The 25,000-nt window shown below is 33.5% G+C and overlaps 2 protein-coding genes across 3 annotated transcripts in view; one reads left to right on the forward strand and one right to left on the reverse strand.

Annotated features, from left to right (window-relative positions):
- Positions 1-25,000, forward strand: part of LOC129743703 (angio-associated migratory cell protein) — a 101,379-nt gene that overhangs the window by 75,382 nt on the left and 997 nt on the right. The window lies entirely within an intron of this gene.
- On the reverse strand, positions 1,135-10,688 carry LOC129743704 (Y+L amino acid transporter 2). The gene is made up of 5 exons (XM_055735818.1): positions 10,495-10,688; positions 9,624-10,384; positions 1,784-2,002; positions 1,381-1,651; positions 1,135-1,318 (listed from the first exon to the last, which is right to left on the reverse strand). Exons 2-5 carry the CDS (start codon positions 9,958-9,960, stop codon positions 1,165-1,167), a joined length of 981 nt encoding a protein of 326 aa, XP_055591793.1. The 5' UTR covers positions 9,961-10,384; positions 10,495-10,688; the 3' UTR covers positions 1,135-1,164.

Genomic DNA, 25,000 nt, shown 5'->3' on the forward strand with positions numbered 1-25,000 from the left:
GTTAATTATATTTACTACTGTATTAGACCGCTTTGTATGAAAATTTCAAATTATTAAATGTTTACACCTCTCATAACTTTCTAATGTTTTTGCTGCCAAAAATATCAACAAAAAATTTGGAAGCGATCCATCCGATCCTGAATTAGCGCAACGAGTTTTAATTTTGTGTGGAAATTTGTATGGGAGAACAAAATTTTTCGTTCAAAAATCACCAAAGATGTACTGGAAGTTCCAAAAAATATGAAAAATATTCCTTGATTCTTGCTGTATAACTCATGTGAATAAAGCGCAAACCTCACTTGTACTCCAGAAAAGATATTCGATGATATACAATTTTTTTGTTTTCAAAATTAGTATTTTTAATTTTAGCAATTTTGATTGCTTATTTGAAAGCTGTGTAACCGTAGGACGAGAGTAAAAACACATATGGAAGCAAAAAGTAATTTTTGCAGCGGTCTCATGTGTAGGTATATCTGTTAAAACGATTTCTGTCCGAGTGGCTGCATTTATTATCAACTATTTAGGCTGAAACAAATATCAATTTCTTCTTTTGGCGACTCCCCCCCCCCCCCCCTTCCTCTTTCGAAATTTCCAGAATACCCGAAGGGAAGAATAAATAAAGTTTGAAGTATTTTATGTGAATTTCGAAAAAAAATCGAATATCAGAAAGATTACTAGTCCAAAAAGCTAATTTTGGAAGTTGGAAGTTATTTCACATTTTTTAATCTTGGTTTTATTGAATTTTAAGATAAAAAATTACTTAATTTATAGGTTTTGTACAATGATATAGTATGCAATTTTTTTGCATACAAACTTTCGTACAATTTATTCCAGTTAATTTGTTTTTCGTAGTATTTTGTTAGTCTCTCCCCCACCCTCCCTCGCGATGTTCCAACTCCGAGTGACAAAAGGATGATTTGAAATTTGTTTCGGCCTTATTGAAATTTTGTAAATTTTTGTTTTCAATTATAAGACCCGTTCGACTTTGAATTTGATTTTATTCTGATTTGAATATTGCATTTTTTTTTATTCCAAGTTTATAAATTACTCTCGAACTAATTCGAAAACCAGAAAGTCTCATACATCAGCCTGACAACAGTGATATACGGTGTCAGCTCAAAGTACCCGTTAATTGGATATTACCTTTAATGAGCTTTTAATATGCTAATAACAATGACTCCAAAAAAAAAGACTTACCGCAACTGCTTGAGAAGACAGCATCACATCAGGCGGGAGCACTGCGAAATACGCCAGATTCGTGATAACGTAGATGATCGTCACTGCTGGCATGCTTATGCAAATTGCTCGGGGCAGGTTTCTGAAAATGGTATTACGTCATGTTAATTGAAACAATGTATTGCTTTAGAACATTTTTTATACCTGTATGGATCTTTCAGCTCCTCCGTCACAAAATTGAGATAATTCCAGCCGGAATACGAAAACAGTCCATTGTAGAATGCTAATGCAATGAAGCCCGGTTGTACTTTGGAATTTTCGAAAGGATTTTCCAGCAATTCTGTATTTCCACTCAGAAGATAATAGGCACCGGCAGCAACAATCACAAGCAGAGCCAAGACCTTCATTCCGGTGAAAGTTTCCGTTACCCTGGTCACCCACTTGACGTTGTAGCAATTGATGGCAGTTAAAAGACCTGCGAATGGAAATGGAAAATACTTGGGTGACGAAACTGGGCTATTTGCATCCATATTCATTACGCGATCAGCTTCATCGATCGTAAATCAAGCATGGGTAATGATGCTGGGTTGTTGATGTTGACACTCACAGGTGATGAGAGCAGCTATCAGTCGCACTGATTCGTACGGGGGTTCACAGGTTGGCCACATCGGTTGGACCAGATATTGAGCAAAGGTAATTGCAGTGATGGCATTTCCAGCCGGTACCAAAATCAGCAGCGCCACCCAAAGGTACAGGAATGCCGGCAGGGGACCGAAGGCTTCCCCGATGTACGCGTAATCACCGCCAGACTTGGGAATCATGGTACCTGTAATGATGGACATCGTATGAATATTCATGAATCTGGAAACCTGAATCAATCATCTCTCAGTTAAAGTTACTACAGTAGTCAACCGTTAAAAAACTTGGTGGGTCATTTGCAGCATTATTAACTGTTCAAGCAGTTGAACCGTTGTTTTGATATTTTTTAGGGAACTCGTTGCTAATTGTTTGTCTTGTTGATGGAATTTAAGCATTCTTCCACCTATTGTGAAAAGAGAAATCGGCCGTAAAGCACAGCACTAACATCAACATCGAAACGATAAAAAAGGTACTAGCAAAAACTGTATCAAAGTATTTTAATGTTGTGCAGAAGGAAGTCCTCTTTACAAATAAATAAGAATTTTTCACATAAATAACTTCCTTAAAAGTTGCCACTTAACAGTAGAATCAACTGGGATAGTTGTGAACAAAATTACTCGGTTTTTTTTTTCTATTTTCAGCAAAAAGAAGACTTGAACTAAAATATTCATTCTAATTTAAAAAAAAATAAAAGAAATTATCATCCCCTTCCCGTCGGATCTACGGCTTTTTTTTTATTAGTGTCGGATTGCACTTTTTTTTTAATTACAAAAACCCTGTAGTCCAAAAGTTTCCTTTTCGGTCAAAACGAACGACATAACTTTTGCAGTTTTTTTCAAAATGAGATTTAGGTACCCCGGGTTCGATTTGAAAATTTGTATGGAAAAACGCAAAATTATGTTCAAAGAATATCTCGCAGTAGTTTTTCTTGAATATTTTGTTCACACGCGATGCAAATCAAATTTCAATACATTAGATTAATTCTCTGGCTAAAACTTTTCCGAAGGCGCCAAAGCGTTAGAAGAAGCGAGAAAAAAGTTATAACGTCCCAAACTGAGAATTCTGTTCATGAAATAAAACTAGCAACACTGACAGATTTTTAGTCCAATTTTCGAAAAATATTCTATTAAAAAGAAAGTAACTGACTAAAGAGTTTGAGATGCTCCGATGAATTTCTCTATCATTTAATAAAATTAAATTAGGGCAACAATAAATTTAAGGTTACCAGGTGCCATGGATTTGAAAAAAATGAGACTTAAATTATAATCTGCCGTTTTTCTTAACAATTATCAACTAACACCTTAATACTTAAAGACACGAATGCCATAATGCTGGTAAAGTGTCAAAAATAAAACCTAAAAAAAAAAAATAACCTTAATACTTAGTTTCTAGAATTAGAAATTATGGACTGATAGAAAAATTCTATAAAATGATTAGTTTTGTTATCCAAAATAGAATATCATAAATGTTAATTTTTACAATGAAAGTGATATCAAAACTGACGATTTGTGCTCAAATTAGTGTAGATCAAATTAGTAGAGCTGCCTTGAATTTTTAATTCGTTGCTTTTACTTTATGTTTATCAAATGGATGATTTTCTAGTGAACAAAGCCAAAACGAACTATTCAACCACGAAAATCGCGCTAAACACTGATTTGTGCAAAGATAATTTAAACATAGCCCACATTAACGTTCTAAGCAGTGTGTGTAAATTTGATGAACTTTAAGATATTTTTATGGCAAGTAACGTGGATATAAGTTTTTTTTTAATAAAAACGTGGTTAAATGAAACTATTCCAGATTCAGTGATTTGAATTCATGGTTTCAACGTAGTGAGAAATGATCGTACCAGAAACGGTGGTGGAATTGGCATTTATGTTAATAGCGGATTTAGGTTTAGAATCTTATCAAAGTCCGAAAATGATAACGGAAGCACGTAATTTATGTTACTGAAAATGTGCCGTAACACAGATAAACTTGGTTTCAGGGTTCACTACAATAAACCAGGACAGGATTGGTCTCAGTTACTCCAGTATCAGATTCAACAATTTACAATTCACTGTAAGAACTCCTTCTTAATTGATGACTTGATTAAAATCATCTTAGACCATCTTCAAGGATTGATCTCTTAAAAGATACATTATCCAGTTGCAATTTCACTTGTTTTAATAACGAACCCACTTATTTTTATTGCAACGGAAGTTCTCTTTTATATTTATCACTGACGGATTCCACATAAAGGTTAAGTCAGATTTCTCTTCCTGGTGTATCCGACCATGATCTTATTTTTTCGTCCCTGAATTTTTCAAAGCACGATCATGTTAATGGATACTGGTTTCGTGACTATTAAAATTATTGTTAACAGGTCCTTTTTCAAACTTTCAATAACATGAATTGGAACTTTTTTTACAGTATAGATGATTATTATGTGCTAGTGGAAATATTTAACCTCATTTTGACTATTGCTGTTTGATACCAATTTCCTCTCGAAATTAAAAAAAACAGCGAAAAAATGCATGGTTTAAACGTGATATTGAAATAGCAATAATCAACAGAGATTTAGCATACAGAACTTGGAAACAGTCTAAATTAGCCAAATACAGAGTAAAATTTAAACGATTACGCAACAGGGTAAACGCATTGATAACAAACGCAAAAATCATGCATGATCAAGGTTGCCACATTGCCCGGTTTTATTCGGGTTTGCCCGGATATTTAATACAAAATTTAGGAACAGTCCGGCTCGGCCCGGTTGCCCGGATTTCATAAATAATACCCTGATTTTGCTCGGATTTGTTCACATTATTTGGCAAATCAACCAAAATAAAACGAATTGTGTTATATTTTTTTTATTTATGCCTCCAAGACGAAGCAAGTTTCAAAAAAAATAATCATGAAATGTTTTTTGGAAACCTTATATACAATTTAAAATCTGTAAATAAATTTTGATGATTTTTTTTTCATTTTTTTCTTGATTTTTGTTAAGAAATTTCTGGGATTTAATACCATTTGCCCGGATTTCGGTCATCAATTTTGAAATTAAATTCCCGTATTTTGCCAGGTTTCTATATAAAATTGCTTGGATTTGTCCAGCCTGGATACGTGCTGAAAAAATTCTGGAAACCTTATGCATGATAAACTGCAATTGAATACTAATTTACTAGCTACCCATTTAAGGCCAATTAGTTTATTGAGCTACGTTCCGAATATTTTCGAAAAATTAATAAAGCATAAAATTTCTGATTAAGTAAATCAACATAGATTATTATGTAATAATCAATCAAGTTTTAGAGCAAATCATAGTACTGAAACTAACTTGATAAACCTTGATTAAAAAAGAGGATTTGCTTTCCTGCTACTCATAGATTTTGCAAAAGTTTTTGATAGGGTGTGCCATAAGAAGTTGATCGAAAAATTGATATCAAAATTTACTTTTTATGGATCTGCAGCTAAAATGATTCAATCATACCTTCAAGGACGGGTCCAATCAGTTTTAATAGATGGTTGTTTCTTGATGTTAACTTCAATTGAGTCTGGCGTACCACAAGGATCGATTATGGGGCCAATACTTTCTTCTCTCTTTATTAATGACCTGCCATTTATTTTAAAATACTGTAGCGTTCAGATGTTTGCTAATGATGTGCAAATATTATTCTGTTCTGACAATTCTTTATTAATGGAAGCTGTTGATGATAAAATAAGTTACGACTTGGAACAAATCAATCAATGATCTATTCAGAATTTTCTATCTGTTAACCCAGCTAAAACCAAGGCTCTATGCTTCAGTAGATCCAACCGAAAAATCTCTTCCCAACTCAGTACTGGATGCTAAATGTTAATCTTAAGTTGTCCATGTCATTTATTCAGTCTGTCAAGTCTAAATCGGCTAAGACGGTGTATGTCTTTAAACAAAAGCGTCACTAAAAAGATTTGCATCGATAAGATAGTAATCGGTTATTTTTATAGTTAGGTATGAAAGTTCGTCAAATTGTTCAATATTTAAAATTACAAGTTAACAAACCTAATTGTAACAAATCAAAAAGAATGTACACATGTTATGTTCAATAAATCAAACTAATTATAGTTATCATAAATACATATATTTCAATATCAATAGCTTCACTTAGAAAAAAAAAATGAATCGCGAAAGCAGTGAATATCCTTAGAAAATTGATTGTTTTAAGTTTACTTTATAGCAAACTAAACCTTTGATTTCTTCTGTTTCATTTGTGTATGAAGATAGCCTACAATATGTATATATTATTAAATTGTCAAGTTTAACAATGATTCAATGATATGAATAGTTACCATCCAGATGATTATTTTATTTATTGCTTAGAACTAAAATCCCTTCGCGCGAGTGTGATTGACCATTCTGCGGTTTCCACTTCACGTTCGATTAGATTGAAGCAGTTCGCAAAATAGATGCAATTACAGTTGTCGCCTGACTTTTCGAGTATTCATGTTTTTGTTTTGTTGTTTAAGATAAAATTATCTATAGCATTACAAACAGTTACAACAATGTTCAATTTTAAGAAGAAAAAAAACACACGACTAAGATTGAAATTTCGGAACGCACTATCTTCAAAAATTCGTGACAGCTCAATTACCTAATTCTTATCATTTGGGCAACGCTGTATGTTTTGGTGTTATTGTTACTACATCAACCGACAAACTCTTACAATATCAGTCATTGACAATATTATTTTCTGTTCTTCAATATTATGTTGAAAATTATGTGATTGAAATCTTCAACTTTTGTAGAATGTTTAACTTCAAGAAATATGTCGTTCAGAATGGAATAACAGTTGACGACTGATGTTTAAGAATATTCTGGTTTCTTGTTGTGTTGATGAAGATTAAATTAATCAGAACTTTCATAAACAGGTTGCACTCATGCTCGATTTAAGGAAAGAAAAACTCAAAACATTCAATATGTCAAATATGTGTTGTGACAAAACAATCGAAAGATTCCTTTTAATTTAACCACGGTATCAGAAGTTTAAAAACTGTGATTGAATTAATTATGATTACTTTGATTCAGTCAAGACTTTCATTGAAATAGCTCTACCATAAAACGGGGTAACCTTGTTCACCGGGGTAGTTTGATCAACATGGAGTTTTGCCGCATAATAATAAATAACTTAGTCGAAAGTTAAAATATCTTAAAACTTTTTTCTACGTTTAAAAACCGACATGTTGAGTTTCAAATTGGGAAAAATGTTGATTGTTTCTGTAAATTTCAAATGTAAGTAAAAATGTTATTTCAAAATCTTGAAATATCTATTTTTTGGAAGGCTCGGAAACAAACACCCTTCCTGATGAAATCAAAGCATTTAGAAGCAGCTGGTTGAATGATGTGACAGTTCAACTATTCCCCTTAGTAAATATATAGTTTTGGTTTTGTTTTGTTGTAGTTTGAGTTAAATTTTTGATATTCAAAAAAAGGGACGTTTTCCAAGAGTAAGCCGGTCCAGGACAGAAGGCTAGAAACCCTATCAAATGGTGAAGATTGAAGAAAAAAAAAATAAAGGGGAATAGTGCGAGGGCCTAGAGAATTGAATTAAGGCAAAACTTAATTTTTTTTTGTAGATAAAATTTTGTAAGTAATGGTAAAAAATTATGGCCCTTAATTCATGCAGCATCATTGTCCATCTTTCGATTTTAATTGTTGTTCGGCCTTAACACACGAATTGCCTTAATTTATCAATAACTAGCATTTGTAAATATTATGAAGGTGCTTTGTTTCCATTATGATCAAGAAAGCTCGTTAAAACCGTCAAAATTGAAACTGATCAATGCTACCCCAAAGCATCAAATTCTAAACAAAGACGAAATCAATTTTTAAATAAAATTTTAAAGAAGTCTAATAAATTTCTGCAATCATGTTTGACGTTCATAGGAGTCCAGTACTGGTTTTAAAAATATGAAACATGCCACATTCCCCTGAACAGAAAAAAAGCCGAGAAATATTTTAAAAAATGTTCAATCTTACCCCTATTTACGGTACGCTTTATCTTCAAATATTCGTGTCATCAACTGATTTAGTTCTTATCTTTTGGGCAAGGTTGTACGTCTTTTTCGTTGTTGGCAATTTCATCTCTATTTCGAAATTAATCGATAAATAATTGTTAGAAAACTATTATCATTTTACTTAATAGTGATAACAAAGCACGAATATAATATTGCTTTGAGATTATGTATAAATATATGAGGGCGGCACAAGAATAGGGGTTTATTCCGAAATCAATACCTTGGGGACTGAAATAATTTCTTGGTTCATGCAAAATTTCAGCTCATTTGATTAATTCTAAGGGGTCACTCAACAACATTCAAGTTTGTATGGAATTTTTCCACCATTTGTTTCAGCGAAACTGCAAAAACCACTGTTTTACTCGAACTTTTAAGCAAATGCACCGATTGCTCCACTGTTTGGTTTTATTCAATCAAGACGTACCAATTTATTTACATAATTCCTTTGAAGATCGTAAGACGATACGAATAATAAATGGTAAATGGAAGGTATGTCAATATCAAGGGTAAGTGGTCAAAACTTCTTGTCGTTCCTCATTAAACAAGATGCTGAGGCTATCGGAGCAATAAAGCTAAAAGTAGAATTTGTAGTTCAGCTAGTATAAATGTGTTGTGCAGCACGAGACGGAGAAGCTGCCCAACAACCAACAGTATGCCAGCTTAATCGGTGGTTTGCTGTATATGGCAGTGAATACTCGGCCGGACGTAGCTGTGAGTGTATCGATCCTTGGTCGTTCTGTTAGCTGTCCCAGCCAAGCGGATTGGAACGAGGCGAAACGGATTCTGCGATATCTCAAGCACACTGTAGACCATCAACTAGTCCTTGGAACGAATGACCAGAAGCTGACAGTCTACGTGGATGCGGATTGGGCCGGAGACGCGAAAACCAGGAAGTCCAATTCTGGTTACATTTTCCTGATGGGTGACGGTCCGATTTGTTGGGGCTCGAGGAAGCAGAAGTGTTTTGCCCTAAGTAGCACCGAAGCCGAGTTCATCGCCCATGCAGAATGCTGTAAGGAACTTTTGTGGATTGATCTGCCTAGTCCAATAAAATGATGTCAAATTTCCATACAAACTTGTTGTTGAGTGATCCCTTAGAGTTCACCGAATAAGCTGAAATCTGGCAGGCCAAGGAAGACTTCGGACTCCAAGGTTTTGACTCCGGAATATAACCCTATTTTTGAAGCACCCTACTGTATATGTTAGCGCAGTTGATCGAGAAGTGCTAGTTTTCGACACAAAAATGGAAAATTTTAGAGAAGTTTATAAAATTTTAATTCGGCTTAGTGTTCAATTTTATGAAATCAGTTGAAGAATATGAAAATTTTGAGGATATGAAAAATAGCGTAATATTTATCGTGTAATGTGGCTGAAAGAATGAATCAAATTAGAAATTATTACTTAAATCTGACGTCCTTTGGGGCAAATTGCAAGATAATTTAAAAAAAACAGCTCACAGACATATTAATCTGTGGACTTTTCAAAGTCCTTAAAATATCATTCGTTCGATTCGGAATTGAAACTTGGGAAAACACGAGGGCTCTTATAATTCTATGTAGCCCAGGAAGAAGTATTGCTGTTGTCATTTAAACCATAAGTATGTAGGTAGGTAAATGTAAAAAACGCCTCTGAATGTGGATAAACCTTAACTGATAAGGATTCCAAGTTTTGTAAAGTTGTCTGAACACATTCCACCCTGGGCTCGTTAGACACAGCAATTGAATTAAAGCAAGTGTCAATTACTGCTCAAGATAAACCACCACTTTTCTACGTACCTAGCTCAGCATAGCACAGTGCTCCAACCATACTCAGTACACCGGACAAAATCCACACGATCAACGCCTGCCCGATGGACCCCGAATAGAGTAATACCCCCTTGGGTGACACAAAAATTCCCGCCCCCACAATCACACCCACTATGATGGCCACTCCATCCATCAGTCCGAGCTCTTTCTTCATTTTGATCCCATCGCCGGAACTTCCGTCGCTGCTATCGACCTCAGCATTTGGACCCCGGCCATTTTCGCCGGCTGCCAATCGATTCCTGGGGGCAGCTGGTTCTCCAAAACCCTGCTGGGGCATCAACGAATCTCCTACCGCTACCTTTGCCATGGTTTGTTTGCTCCTATGAACACGTTTCTCTTGATCAAGTTTCACTTGTGTCCAATTTTTTTTTCGGGGGGATGATCACTGCTCGTGTACCACTTACTAGACCAACTGAATGCACTATTGATAAAGCGATGTGTTTACATGAAAGCACGTGGAGATATTTCAAGATCACTCAGCCACTTCTATTGTACTAAAACACACTCTTTCATTCCAAGGCACATGCTTTCACCACCAGCAAGGCACATGTAGCTATAATTTATGCCGTTTCTGGCATCACGAATAATCTAAACTTAAAGCTATTACTTTTGACCCGTTATCACTTGCGATGGGGAATATTTTTGGAAGCTTCTCATTGAACGGCATTCCGATTGGCCGAAAACGACACAGGATGTTGCTCAACAGGTTCAACAACCAACGAATTTTTAATCTGAAAAAGAAACAACAAAAAAAACAGGCGGTTAAACACAATTTACATTACCAGAAATGAGGTTCAAAGTGGAACAGTAAATCAATAAAAAAAATGCAATCTCAGCTTACAGTCATATTTTTGGAGGAAGATTATTTATTGTTTTCCCATTTTGTTTTCGGAGTCTCTTTACTGGCCGAAGAAAATTTACTCGATCGGCATTTTTTTTGGGTCCCTCCCGGTAATTTGTTGGACCAAATCACAAGACTTTGGGCGGCTTAACAGGTCGATGTTCCGCGACCGACGACGTACACAATACTACTGATCGTGATTGCTTGCTTACAATTCAGCCGAGTGATGATTGTGGATGCTAGCTAGTGAAGCAGGAATGGAAAAAAAAACTCACGATCGATTCACTCTGTAGGTAGGTAGCTAATTTTGAGCAAAAAGTTTCAGTTTCAATCTTAGGATTTCATTGTTTTCTTATCATCAATTTAACGATAACATAGGCTTCTCAAAACTAATAGGATATCGTAGAAAATCGAGGAGTAAATAAATTAACTTCGAGGATTTAACACGTCAACACCGCAAAGGTAAGTTTAAAATTACTGAACATGCAATAATTGTATTATATTAGGTTTGATCCAGGACTCCTTAACCAAGAAGAATAACTTTAGTAAAGTAACGTTTGTATCAGCTCCGAGTTCTGAATGCAGGATATTAAAAATGTCATTATCAAAGCAGTGCTGGAAAACACTTACGATTCTTCCTTTAGATCCGAGGAGAGCGACCTTTTGAAGCAAAGGGCCACTTTTAATTTGAATTTTTTCGGAAAGCCGCTTGAGCATTTTTAAAAATATTTAAATTGATTTGAAATGTTTAGCGGATATTCTTTTTTTTTTGTTTTAAAAAAGGGGAAAATCATTTGCTTCCCTTCTTTATACTAAAACGAAAAATTTTGAAAGTTTTTTTATGGTTCGTAAAAAGATTTGAATTGAAAAATCCTTTTTTGATCGCATGAATGCGATGGTATTTTTCGTCATCAATTCCATTTCAAACTTTCATGGAGCTTAACCATAGCGATTTTTTTCTGTGCCCATTTTCAAAAGTTTTTTCAAAGTTTATTTGAATTTAGCCGTTAAGCCTCAATTTTTTGTGATTTTTTTTTATATTTTAAGTTTTGTATAAAATGATTATGTTGAGCAAGGTTTCATAATCATGAAAAATTCACAATATCAATGTTCAACCAGATTTATCAATGCTACAGTACACATTTTTTATTCTAGAATTTTAGAGATTTGATATTAGTTATTAAATTAGTTATTCAATTTATGTACTTTTTTGACAAAACTGTAAAAAACAAATATTTATTGACTCAATCATGCTTGGCATCGCTCCTCAGATTAGCCCGTTCAGAGTAAGAGCGTGTATTTTTTTCGCTGTGCTCTTCCCAAACGGAGAATCTTTAAAAAATGCTCAGTTACCCCCAGAGCGACCAAGCGTCCACCCAAGTGTGGGCAAGAGAAGCAAGCAAACTGATGAAGTGCGTTCTCAGTGCAGATAAATTCGTTCGCACTCGGGCGAAAGAGAAGCTTTACAGAAAACTCGGTTTGTCTTCATCGGTTGCGTCTGGATCGATGTTTCGAAGTGCGTCGGAATTTACAATGCAGAACATAAATCTAACGGAACTAAATTAATAACGCCAAAGGTAGTTAAGATAGAATGCTGGTGTCTTCGACAACATTGCTCTGTATAATATAGCGCATATTTTGATATGAAAAATAAAGTTTAGAGGTCCACCGATAGCGTGATATAAATCATAACTTTCTTGTTAAGCATTTTAGAGCTTAAGTTTTTTCTACAAAGTTATTTATCTCAATAAAATACACAACTTTGTTTAACATGTCAAAGTTCTACAATCTTTACCCAAGGAGATACGGTAAAATTAAAAAAAAATACTTGAAAAATGCTTTTCAAAAAGTTATTGTTATTATCGCGCTATTTTTGAATCTCTCGACTTTAAATTTTATAAAACACCTATCTGGTCATTCCTGAGCGAGTTCCTCTAGATCAGGCATGTCAAACTGGGGGTTCATGCGGCCCGCGGCCTAGGTCAATGCAGCCCGCGTAGCCCCGTCTTAAATTGTCACAAAAAAAACACCACTGATTTTTATGTAAAATATTACTGCAAAAAACCTAAAGCTGAATGTACCGATTAAACTGATATTTTGGCTGCGGCCCTCTAAGTCATAAAATTTTTTTAATGCGGCCCGCACACCTAAACGAGTTTGACATGCCTGCTCTAGATTGATGTTCTGCACCAGGATCAATGATTAGCTACGAAAGTTTTCTTCGGTCGAAAAATATCAAAAGCGTAGCGGTAAAGGAAGATACCCTAAACAGATCCTAAATTTTACGATTTGTGAATGTTTTGCAGTTTTATTACTAAAATTTGTCCCAGATCCCTGCATAATTACGGTTTGTATAATAGACAAAGATTTTTGGATAATTTTAGTAAATGTTACTTTGCGAATCGCTGATTTTGTAAATTAATGCTACCCACGTACGATATTTAAAGTATATAAACCTAAGTATACAGCAATTAGCGGATGCCCGGATATTGTGAAAAAACTACTTGGATTTTGCCCTGTTCTATTCACATTATTTGGAAAATGAAACAAGAAAATCGAATTCAGTTGAAAATTGGATTTGTGAAAGTTTGTTTCATAAAAAATCAAACCTAAACTTTCCTTCGTATGCTTTAAACATAAATTTAACACTGCTGATGTGTTGCGACAAAAAATGTAAGTTTTTTTTCTTCACTAGATAAATGTCTGGAATTTCCTCAGATTTTGACGGATATTGCTCGGTTTTTGGAATGGAAAATTTCAGATTATTTACCCGGGTTTCCCCATGTTTTTCAAATAACTTGCCAGGAAGTGCCCTACCCGGCTACCTACAAAAATAGTTCATACAAAAACCTACATTGGACCTCTTCGACTGATGCTCTGTTCCGCTCTGCATAACGGCTTTTCTGAAGAAAACATTCCTGCATTGAAATCTTTCTGGCTTGATACACTGAGCTACTCAGCAGCGTCGCTAGAGCACAATTTTCTAGCCAGCTCCTTCTCTTTTCTTTAGAGCGAGCGACGTCCACCCGACCGTCAGAGCAACCGCATTCGGGCGCACTCGGCAAAAAGATAAGTGAACGTTGATCGGCTGAGCAGTGCACTCGGAAACCGAAATGATAAAAGTGTGATTCGTTCTCTGCTCTGTTCTGTTTGCGAGGTGTTGGACAAGCATGGACTCAATGGTCAACTTTCCCAAAGACCGCGAGTAATTTTGAATTCTGAAAAAAAAGTAATGTAGTTTTCTTTTTTTTTTCAAACCTACAAAAACGGAATTTTGAAAGAAGTTTTAAAGCAAAATTGAACTAAATTGAAACTTTGATATTTTTAAAATCGTAAGTCAAATAATATCAAAGTCTTTAACTAAGTTGTTGAATGAATTAAAAATTTGTATATTCAATATTCAATAACTTTCTTTAACACTAAACATACCTATTCATACCGCGAGCGGTCAAATGGTGGCAAAAACAATTTTCGCTTAAACTCTTTTGTTTCTCAACCGATTTCTACAAAATTTATAGTTTTGAAAAGCTTATAACGTGACTCAAATATGTTTATCAGAAAATTTTCAGCAAATATCAATTATATTAAAGCAATTTAAAGTCCAAGAAATTTGATATGAAAAAACATGCTTCATGAAAAAGGCTGTAAATCAGTTATTGAATGCTCGAAAAATAAAATCAATTTGTGCCTAAGAAAGCTGATGTTAGCTGCTATGTATATGTTGCACAGATGGAATATTTTTTTGAAAATTTTTCAAGATCATGGCCACAAAAAATGTTAAAAAGTTGTGTAAAATTCGTACTTTTCAATCAATCAACCGCCAAAGCTGTTCCAGTTACAGTAGAAAAATTTCAAAAGGTAAATTGGAAAGTTGGCGTACCTTGTCACATTTTGGCATCTTTAGATTTTTGAAATACAAAATACAAAATTTATTACGGCTTTTTAAAGGTAGCTGATTTTCGAACTTTTTATCAATATGGATTTTTTTAGCTAATTTCTACAACTAAATTAAGCTTTTCATTGGATTTTGAGTATGTTAACGTATGGTTTATTCAATAAAACTACATGCAAAAAAAGCAAATTTCATTGCAGTTCTACTGATGTAACTGCATAGGCAGTGCGATGCTTGATAACAATATGATAGATGAAACAGTGAAGTTATTTTTAAATTTGGAAAAGTCACATCACAGAAAGATATTGTTTTTGTCGAGAAATCAGAATTTCGCTAAGTCATGTCGATAATATAACAGTTTAAACTAAAAACAGTTTTAAAAAATAAACAAAAAATATCGACTTAACTTACTTTCATATTACGTTTTTTTCCAATAAATATTATTGCATCTATACCTTTAAAAGAACTCAATAAAAAGCTTAAGTCCTACAAAAAAGTCTTCAATCGGGATGATTCTGAGACGAATGCAGCGGCAAACAAGTGAAGTGCGTATCAAGTTATTGATTTTTTTTTTGGTTTAGTAGGGGCTGCTCTTTTATGATTATAAAGAATGTATCGTAAGAAAACATCGTGAAATAAAGATAATTTAATTTGAGATTAGCTTGAAACCTGTCTCGAGGACCGCGGGTTACTGATCCCTTCTTTAGATGAGTTACAACAACAATCCTCCTACTTACCTAATAATGTGTTAAATTTTTAAGGATTTATTTAAATAATTCTAAATGTCTTTATTAAGAAGAAATTTTTCAGCAATTTCTACATTCAAAACATTAATTTTTAAACGAACACAAACATTTACGATTTTAATGAAACTTCTCGTTTCTTAAAATAGATTTAATTTTACTTAACTCTCGGGCGTACATTTTTATGGAAAATGGCTAGCATCTTAAAAATGCGAAATTGCCCATAGAAAGAGTACTACGAATGTCTTGACCGAGATCCGACCTATTATCTCTGGCTTAAAAGACTTGAACTCTATCCTCTAGGCCACGGTCGGTGGCAAAGACTGGCGGCATATCACAATAGATTTGACTGAGTTCAAAGCAAAGTTTCCGAAATCATTTGAAAATGTTTAATATCACAGAGTTTTGGGAAAATTTATGATACAAAATGTTAGATAGAAGATTAGGGTAAAATACCTAGTTTTCGACAGTTTTTACTTGTTTTGCCAGAGAAACAATGTTAATAAATTAATTCTTTAGCTTTTTTATCGATCAAAAGTCGATGGTCTAGTTTTCGACATTCAATTTCAGTTTCTGACACCAAAAGTTTTAGTTTTCGAAAAGAACATTGTTTGCAAGGGAATGTGAATATTTGCATATTGCAATTGCTTGTCTGACTCACGGCATTTTTACACCACGGAAACAGTATAAACATACACAGGAAGTTGATTCAAAACAGATATTTAAGAAAAATAAATTATTAGGTGAGTTTTCAGCGCTATTTTTGGATAGTCAAAAAACAGTTGAAATTCCATAGAATGTTAGTGAAAATATGAAATTATTAATCGAAAACACTTTATTTAGAACCAAATCCGTTCATAAATTCCATTAATGTTGCTTTTATTGTATGAAAGTAATTTTTTTAAGCTGCTGAATCATTCTTATTTGGTTGGTGGCATTGAATTTATCAGTTGATTAAGAATGTTACTTCCAGAGCTCGAGCAAACGAATAGAAAGATAAGCCTTTAATTAGAAATCTGTCGAAAATTAGCGCCTGTTGAAATCTAGAGTATCTACTAGACTGGCCCAAATTTGTATGGGATGATTTTTACAACAATTTTTTCAACACGGCACCCCCTAGATTGGTACCTTTAGGTGAAAAAATGACTTTCTGAATGTTTCAGGTCATTTGGCAGAAGCACGAGCTGGCGCAAAGGACTTGAAATTTGTATGAAGATTATCGGCAAAATGTATGAAAAAACGACATACTTTCACTTTTTGTGTTCTAAAATGTGTTTCCAGTATGCTAGAAAACTCAGAATTTCAGAAATTGTAGTTCAAACAATGACAAACAAGTTTGTAGAAGATTGTGACGCGAAAGGAGTTGACTGTGAAAAGTTTTTTGCAATTGAATGTGTGATCTTTTTCGCATTTCATCGATATATTGTGAACGGTGTATAGATGGATTATTAGTAGGGGAGAGTGGGGTATCGTGGGCCATGGGGAAACGTGGGCAACTTTTAATATCTCAGATGTGTGTTGAAATAAAAATCTCGAACCAACTGTCATCGTCGTCGCTTTTCGTGAGCATATATTCCTATATGTTGTTGACTGAAATACGCATCATATGCTTCTTTTATCATAATTAAAAATTCACCCGCTAATTGCATCGATGGGGAACCTAAAGTTCATAACAAAAATATGCTCATACGCTTATGATCTTAGTTTTGTCATGATCTTTCACGTGGAAAAGGAATTTTTGATGAAACATCAATAAGTCACACAAACGCAACCAATTTGCAAATCATAGCTTGTGGGGAATCGTGGGCCACACATCTAGAAACACCTATATTTTTATGTTTTTCTACACATTCAGATCTTAATATACGTTATAACTATATGTAAAGTATTCTTATGCCAAATGAAGAGTTATGAAAAATATTTTGTCCATCCTATATAAAGAATTTTGTCAAACGTTCGCGAGCCAGGTTTTGGAATCTATTCGATCATACACAGCTCTCTTTTTTATTTCTTCATCTGAAATGGCTTTAAAATAACGGAATGAATTATGAAATAACAGTTTCGGGTCAACTCATAAATTTTGCATGTAATTTGGTCAATTTGGATTTCCCTACCATTTTTCAAAATCCAAAAAAATATTGCTTTTTTTCAAACAGTAAGAATTTGGGGAAAATAACTTATGCAAAATTAAAAAAAAAAACCTTATGATACCTTGAAAATGTAGAAAACCATACCATTTTTTATTTTCATTTTATCTTTTATAATAAAAAAGTTATGGAACAACGAAAAAAAGTGGCCCATGATTCCCCACTCTCCCATACAAACTTGATCGCATTGTCACACAATGAAAATAACAGATAGAAAGTTTGTGAATGCAAGAATGTCTAAATGCCCCACAATTATGTTTGTCAGAGCTTTTTTCTCAACTTTGCCGAGGACACAAACTTTATATTTATTATTCTTATTTTTTGACGATGCGATCAAGTTAGTGCGAATAATAGAGCCCATACACCGTTCACGATATATCAGAGAAATGCGAAAAAATTGCGGATAACTCATCATAGTCAACTCGTATCGCGTCACAATCTTCTACAAACTTGTTTGTCATTGTTTGAACTACAATTTCTGAAATTCTGAGCTTTCTAGCATACTGGAAACGTATTTTAGAACACAAAGAGTGAAAGTATGTTTATTTTTCATACATTTTGCCGAAAATCTCCATACAAATTTCAAGTCCTTTGCGCCAGCTCGTGCTTCTGCCAAATGATCTGAAACTTTCAGAAAGTCATTTTTTCACCTAAAGGCACCAATCTAGGGGGTGCCGCGTGGAATATAAGGATTTTTTTTGTTATGGGCCAGTCTAGTATCTACCCATAGATTTTACAAATTTTTCGTTTTTCCAATTTTTTTAAAATTATTTTTTTGGCAAATAAATAATTGATTTTTTACTTTAATATCTCAACGGAATCTTATTGATTAATCACTTTTTAGAAAGCCCTGAATACGACTATCTAGATTTAAATTTAAAAAAGCATTAAGACAAGTCAGATGGTTACACTTGAGTAAGCTTTAAAAGTTAATGGCAATACTGTAGAACATTTATAAGAATACTGTTATAGATATGTTACTACTATAACCATTTTTATCAAAGAGATAGTGCAGATTTGAATCGAGGGAATAAAGTTACAATTCGATCATTACATTGTTTCTCTTTTAAAAAACCAATTTCTGAATTGAACGTGCTATAAGATTCCCAGAAAAAAAATTGTTCCTGGAAAGTTAAAGTGCTTTGTAAATACGAGAAACATCTTGAACAAAGAATAAAAAGAAAAGTTGTGAAAACTGATCTTCAATAAATTAATAAAATGCTTGACACATCCTTAAAAATTATTTCAATACATTGTATTTACATATATTTATTGTTAAGAGACTTCAGACTAAAAATTCACTTCAAAATCACATAAAAGAATAGGACTCACGATATGTGTTAAAATTTAGAATTGTAAATAGGACTTTAAATGACGATTAAAAATAAACATATACTTCTTGTGTTGTTTCAATCCGAAAACTATTGATGAATAATGAAGAGCTGATTTCTTTAACTAGAAAATCCTAACGCAGGATCAGTTCAAATATTCAGATAAGAAAATAAGGAAGAATCAGTATAAAGCAATCGATCTCAAAACTCGGGAGTTGAATGTGCAATGAAATTTGCATTCAGAACATAAAAAACATTGAAAATGAAATATCTAAAACCGTTATTTGAAGAGCTAAAACAAAACCAGAGTTAAAATAACTCTAGACCAGTGGTTGGCAACCTTTTGAGTCGGAAGAGCCTAAGACTTCAAATTTAATAAATTTCAGAGATAGAAAAAGCCACATCAAAGATTAATTGTATTTGTTTTCAATAAAAATAAACTAAAAATATATGTATGAATGATCAACAAACATTAGATTTAAGAAAATAGCTTTGCATAAGAGTTCTAACTTTTCGATATTTGTTTTAAATCTGTTTCTGATAACCATTGAGTAAATGCATTTTCTTCTGGATCATCAACTCTTCTAACATGGTTTGATTGTATATCTATTTTAATAAGTTGACAAATATCGAGCCAAGAAAGCTTTAAATGCATATAAAGCTTAAATGAATACTCTGCATGATGAAAACAGATGAAGATTTGAATATTTTTAGAATAGTAGAATAATTATAGTTTCTTCGGCAACGAAAAGCTTCTAAAATAACAAACTAAAGGGAAATATTTTTTTTTAATTATCAAGCTTTTTCAAGACATTCCTCAAATTGAGCTTATTCTTTCCAAAATCCAGACGTATGAGGTAACATTCAACTAAAATTTATGAGTTTAAAATTTTAATCTTCAAAAATTATGATCTTTACAACTGGTAGAATTTCCAAAATCCATGACATCAAGCGAAAGTGTCTACAGAATTTATGCATCTGGAAAATTCAAAAATCTCATATTATGTCACATGTGATTCTTCAGTATTGTGTGTTCAATTGAATGAAAAATGAAATCCAATACATTGCACATTATTTATCAATGCTGGCTCAAGCTGCTGCTGCTGCTTGACCAGTTTTAATCTGTAGCAATGTGATTTTTTTTGCTTTCATAGAAAATTCGTGACAAATGATAAAGAAACAGTACATTTTAACTGGCAATATCAATTTAAGGATACATTTCAGGTTTCAAAACCAAAATTGGTAAAAAAAAACTCTTAGTAAAAATGACAAACACAATTATGTCCGTTACTGAAGCTTTGTTCAAAATGTTCGTGCTTTTGGTAAATTTTGTGTGAACGCATCAAACTTGAAATTTCAAATGTGTACAAAGATTCAAAGGTTTCCTTTTTTTTTTAAATACATACCTACAATTAAATTATAAAAAAAAGCCGCTTTGATATGAAAAGGTTAATTTAGTTATTGATGCCTGTATTTAAGATTTCAAAAAGATTTTCAGAACTGAAATTTCAATTCAATCTCAATGCTGATTCGAGTTTGAAAAGCTGCCAAACTTTAATTTGTAATTCTCAATTCTTAGTTTTTGAATTTAGTATTTAAATTTCATGAATCTATCTATTCACTTTTTTTTAACCTGTTATTTATTGGGTAGGCTTTCTAGATTTTTTTTTGAACGTATCCAGGTCAGGCAAATCCGGACATAGAGATTCTAAATTTTAAACTCAAAACCAATTTCTTTTTGAATCATTTTTGGATCGAGCGCCCAATTCTACATTAAAAAAAAAATGATAAGGTCAATGATGTTCATGATTTTTTTAATTGTGTAAACAAGTGCTATTAGTGTTCATAAGTACAGATCAATGTGCTATTTTTAAACAAAAGAAATCGATTTAATTTAATTTATTATTTATTTTAATAAAAACTCGGACTTTCTATAATTTTACCCATAAATTCTTTGATGGTTTTTTGTGATGGATACATCATAAATTTCTTTGAAATATCTTGAAAAATTGAGTCTTTTTATATTTAACTTGAGAAAAACCAATAAACTTTACCAATATTGTTATGTTTTACCAAAACAAATATAAAAATCAAACACTTATGAAGTCATAAAATTATAGTTTTGGAAGTACGATCAAAATTTAAAAAATCTGTGAATTCTGTAAATATTACCAAAATTCTGTGTTCTGTGACTTAGAATCTGTGATGAAAAATTGCCCAACGTTTTGTAAAATTATAGATGTTTCTGTGATTTCGGCAACGTTGGCACTCACACGTTTAAAAGCCTCACAAATTTGTTAAGTTCTCTGGATTTTGACTTAGATTCAAACAAAATTATAGAGTAAAAGTAGAATTGAGGTTAAAACAGCAAAATAGTTTGGAGAATTCTGTAGCCCTTTTTAAATTATTTTTTAATAAAATTTGGCAAGGATCCAACCAATAATTCATCAAAATAAACAAGTGGCTATCCAATGGAATGCACTTTGGGGAAGAATGCAAAACCTCTTGTTGCGTTCCAAATAAATTCTTCAGTGTCGCGTGCACCAAAATACGAACGGATGCAAACAGTGTTCCGCAGAATTTCGTCTGCTTATGTTGCCAAATTCCAAGACCAAGGTTATACAATAAATCCCCGCACGCTACCAGCCATGAACGAGATGGGATTTCGCGTATTCACGTTTTAACTTTTGGCCTCCTACAGTTCTTCTCCAGTGAGTTCCCTACATTCAAAAACCACCAGTCGGCTTCAAAAGGAGGGTGAACAGATCAGATCAGATTGAAAGAGTAAATCGCACAAAAGTAGCAGATAATTTAATCAGAAGCCCATCCATTTTGCCAACACTTCTATAAATCTTCTTAACCATCTCATATGCTTCGTTTGTCGTCGTCGTACGAGAACAACTTTTAAGCACAATAGAGGCCGAACAAGATGCTGAATAGAGAGGAGCAAAAATTCCTCATGTTGCTTTTGTCACGAGCTTAAGTACACCCTTCTCTGAGATGTCGACGAATTTAGTATCCTACTTAGACGAAACAACTAAGTCCGTTCGCTGTCACCGAGTGAGGCCTGGCTTCGGCGAATAAAGTGAATTGCTTTGGATTAAATTATAATCTTGTTCCCTTTTGGTGTAGGAGCAGTGCAAATTGTAGCTTCTTTCTTTGTGTGACCCTAGGTCCAATAGTTTGATTCACCATAGAATATTCACTTCATGGAATCCCAAGAGCGCTTGAAGCTATTTGAATGTAGAATGTGTGCCTTTGAATGGCTTAAAATGACCCAATCAAATAAAAAATCATTGAATTCCCTGAATTGCATTTTTTTAGCCCCAATTTCAGTTTTTATTGATATTTTCAAGGTCTAAAATCAATGTATCTACTTGTTAGGAAAACCATAAAATCAACCATGATTATTCAGTGGATTTCGTCTTGATTTGCAATCAGAAATCACTTGAAAAGCACTTATAAATCTCCTTCATATTTTTTCATGTTCGTTATTGATTGTTCAAAACGCAATTCAGAGTTATTGATAAATATTTGCATTTGAAGCCCTTATTTGAATTGAAAATATGACTGTCTGTATAATAAAGAAAAGCTTGTATGTGGATGGAGTTTTTTAAGATAAATTATATTATAGGAATTTTGAGGAACACAAACAAATATACACGCTCTACTGGGAACGAAATCACTGCGCAATCATGGAGCGACATTAGCAGTTTACCAAGGGCAGCGAAAATTGAAACCCACCTCCAGGGATTCCACGCTGATTCACTTGGACGAAAAAAAAAATTAGCTTACTAATCCATTCCCGATACCAGTTATCGTATTACCTAACAGTAAATGTTTTGTCATGAGCAAAGCGCCATCCGCTTATTTCAACGATGAAATACGATAAGCGATGAATTTCTAGGTTAGTTTTTCAAAAAGGTTTTTTTGAAGACCAATTTACTTTACTCGTTAAAAAAATAATGTTGTTTGATTACTCAGATAAATCTTGTAAATTCAAGAAATTTCCAGCCTCATCAATATTTCATAACTTTTACACTTTTCATATAGCGCGATAGTAAAATTTGTGGGAACGGTTATGTTGGTGTCACAATAATACATCGAAAGGAAAAAAAACTGAAACTGAAAGCATTTAAAAAAAGATTATCGAACAAATTTATTGAAGGCGTTTGTTCACAGCAGAAATAAGTTTGAAAAATGCCAATCATCAAACTAAAACATTACGACAATAATACATATATGTATTAAAATTTTTGATTAAAATTTACGGTTCTTCTTCCAAGCAAAATTTAAATTCTAAGTCTCAAAATTGACTAGATTAGAAAAAAATCTTCCTAGAGGTTCTTCAAACCTTTTGAATATTAAGCAATAAGAGATTTTATTTTCCCTGTCTCTGTGAAAATCTTATGGTTTAGAGAAAAAAAAACTTTATTTCGAATCAATTTCCCATTGCATCAAAGGTTTTTTTGCTTTTAACATCGTAATGAAAATTTTTTTTTTAATTTAAGTCAAAAATATATCCTTTTTTAACAAAAATTTATATTTTAAATCAAATTATTATACATTGCTTCAAAAAAAGGGTTCGTTTCAACATTTTTTTATTAATCACAAACAGCTTTTATTCTTTTCCAATGAATCTACCTTTCTCTGCGTCGTTGAGACTCTTTAACCAATTTTTTTAAGTAACATAGGCGGACCTTGTCTAGTGAGGTCGAATCGTTCAACGTGAACCAGACGACCAAGGCCTTGCGCTTTATTTTATTGAAATTAGTAACCCGCTACATGTTTTTGAAAAATAGCGAAAAACCCAATTGTGGATGTCTAAAAATTAGTTTCCATGAACACTTTTACATGTTTCCTTCAAAACGGCTTAAGAAACCCTCTGCGCTCTCCTCGCCTACTTACTGTAAAAGTTATACATATCACCTTGGTGATTGTGAGAAATTGTGAAACGCTTGAAGGACTTTTTATGTAGCCACTAGCGTACAATTTGAGTAATTTATTTTTGATTATAGCAATGATGGAAGAAGAAATCACAAGGCATGCACTGGTCTCATTAAAGGGTATTCTCTAACCCATGGGAGGCCAAAATCTCACCAAAACGCCTTATTTGGAAGCTAGCGGAAAAGCAGAAAATGTGTTCCTTTAACTTGCTTGTGTGATAGTTTTATGAAAAAATATCTACTGTGTAAGAAATGACGTTGCTCCATTTGCTTCATTCTATTTTCGAACGCTACTGTTCGTCAAGATGCATTTCGGGAAGATTCGGGGCCAAAAATTTCTACAGAGTAACGGCACTTAAAAATGTTCCTGGGTAGTTGTTTTCATGGACCAATTTGCGAAAACAAGATTATTTAAAAAAGGACAAGGCCGTGCGAATGGGGGGGGGGGGGGGGGATTTAGGGGTTTAACCCCCGCCCATGGAGAATTTTTCCAAATAAAATTTTCAACGTAGTAAAGGGAAATTACCTGATCTTAAAAGGTCTAAAGAAGTGTTAACAAGAAAGTCAGGAATTTTTCTCAGCTTCGGCGGAAATTAATCTTTACGCACCCTAGACTTACCCTAGACACCCTAGATTTATCGAGACAACAAAATCTTAAAACTAGAATCCTCTACTTTATTACTTAATATTTTGATTTACAAATCATCTTGCTGATATGAAATAGTCTTCAAGAAACCAATTTCAGTCCTAATTTTATTTTGTGTTTATTGTTCTTCTGAATACTAAATGTGATAACATTCAAAAGCGATGAATGAAGTTTTAAATAAAATTTAGTTTTAGATATTTTTAAAGCAAAAAAACTAATCGTTTTGCAGGTTTGAACAAATTTTGTTAAATAAATTCAGTTTTTTTTCTAAACTTTGTTAACCTTCCAAAGCCGTTCGCTAAAGTCTGCTTCATTTAATATTGGAACACAAACAATTGCGTGTAGTTCAGTCATATATAACCGAATTCAAAATTTGTTTTTCATACAAATGTAGCATTTTCTTTACTCTTTCATAAAAAAAAATTAAAAAAAAATTCATTGCTGTTTCGAAGAAATTCTCGTACTTTTCCCGTAATACGGCACATTAGGCGGCGCACACCCTTTTCGTCCACCGTTTTGGCGATTTGATTCCACCAGTTCTTCATTTGAGTCATGTTCCTAACAAGTTTTTCCTTTGCCTTAAGCCTCCGCTTCGTGATTGCCCAGTATTTCTCTATCGGCCGGAACTGGGGGCAGTTTGGGGGGTTGAGGTCCTTCGGTATTACGCTGACCCCGTTCGTTGCGTACCATTCCATAACAGTTTTGCTGTAATGGCAGCTTGCGAGGTCCGGCCAAAACATTACTGGACGGTCGTGGGCACGAATAAACGGCAGAATCCGTTTCTGTAGGCACTCTTTTTTG

The sequence above is a fragment of the Uranotaenia lowii genome, chromosome 2, assembly GCF_029784155.1.
Source record: "Uranotaenia lowii strain MFRU-FL chromosome 2, ASM2978415v1, whole genome shotgun sequence".
NCBI classification, from domain to species: Eukaryota; Metazoa; Arthropoda; class Insecta; order Diptera; family Culicidae; genus Uranotaenia; species Uranotaenia lowii.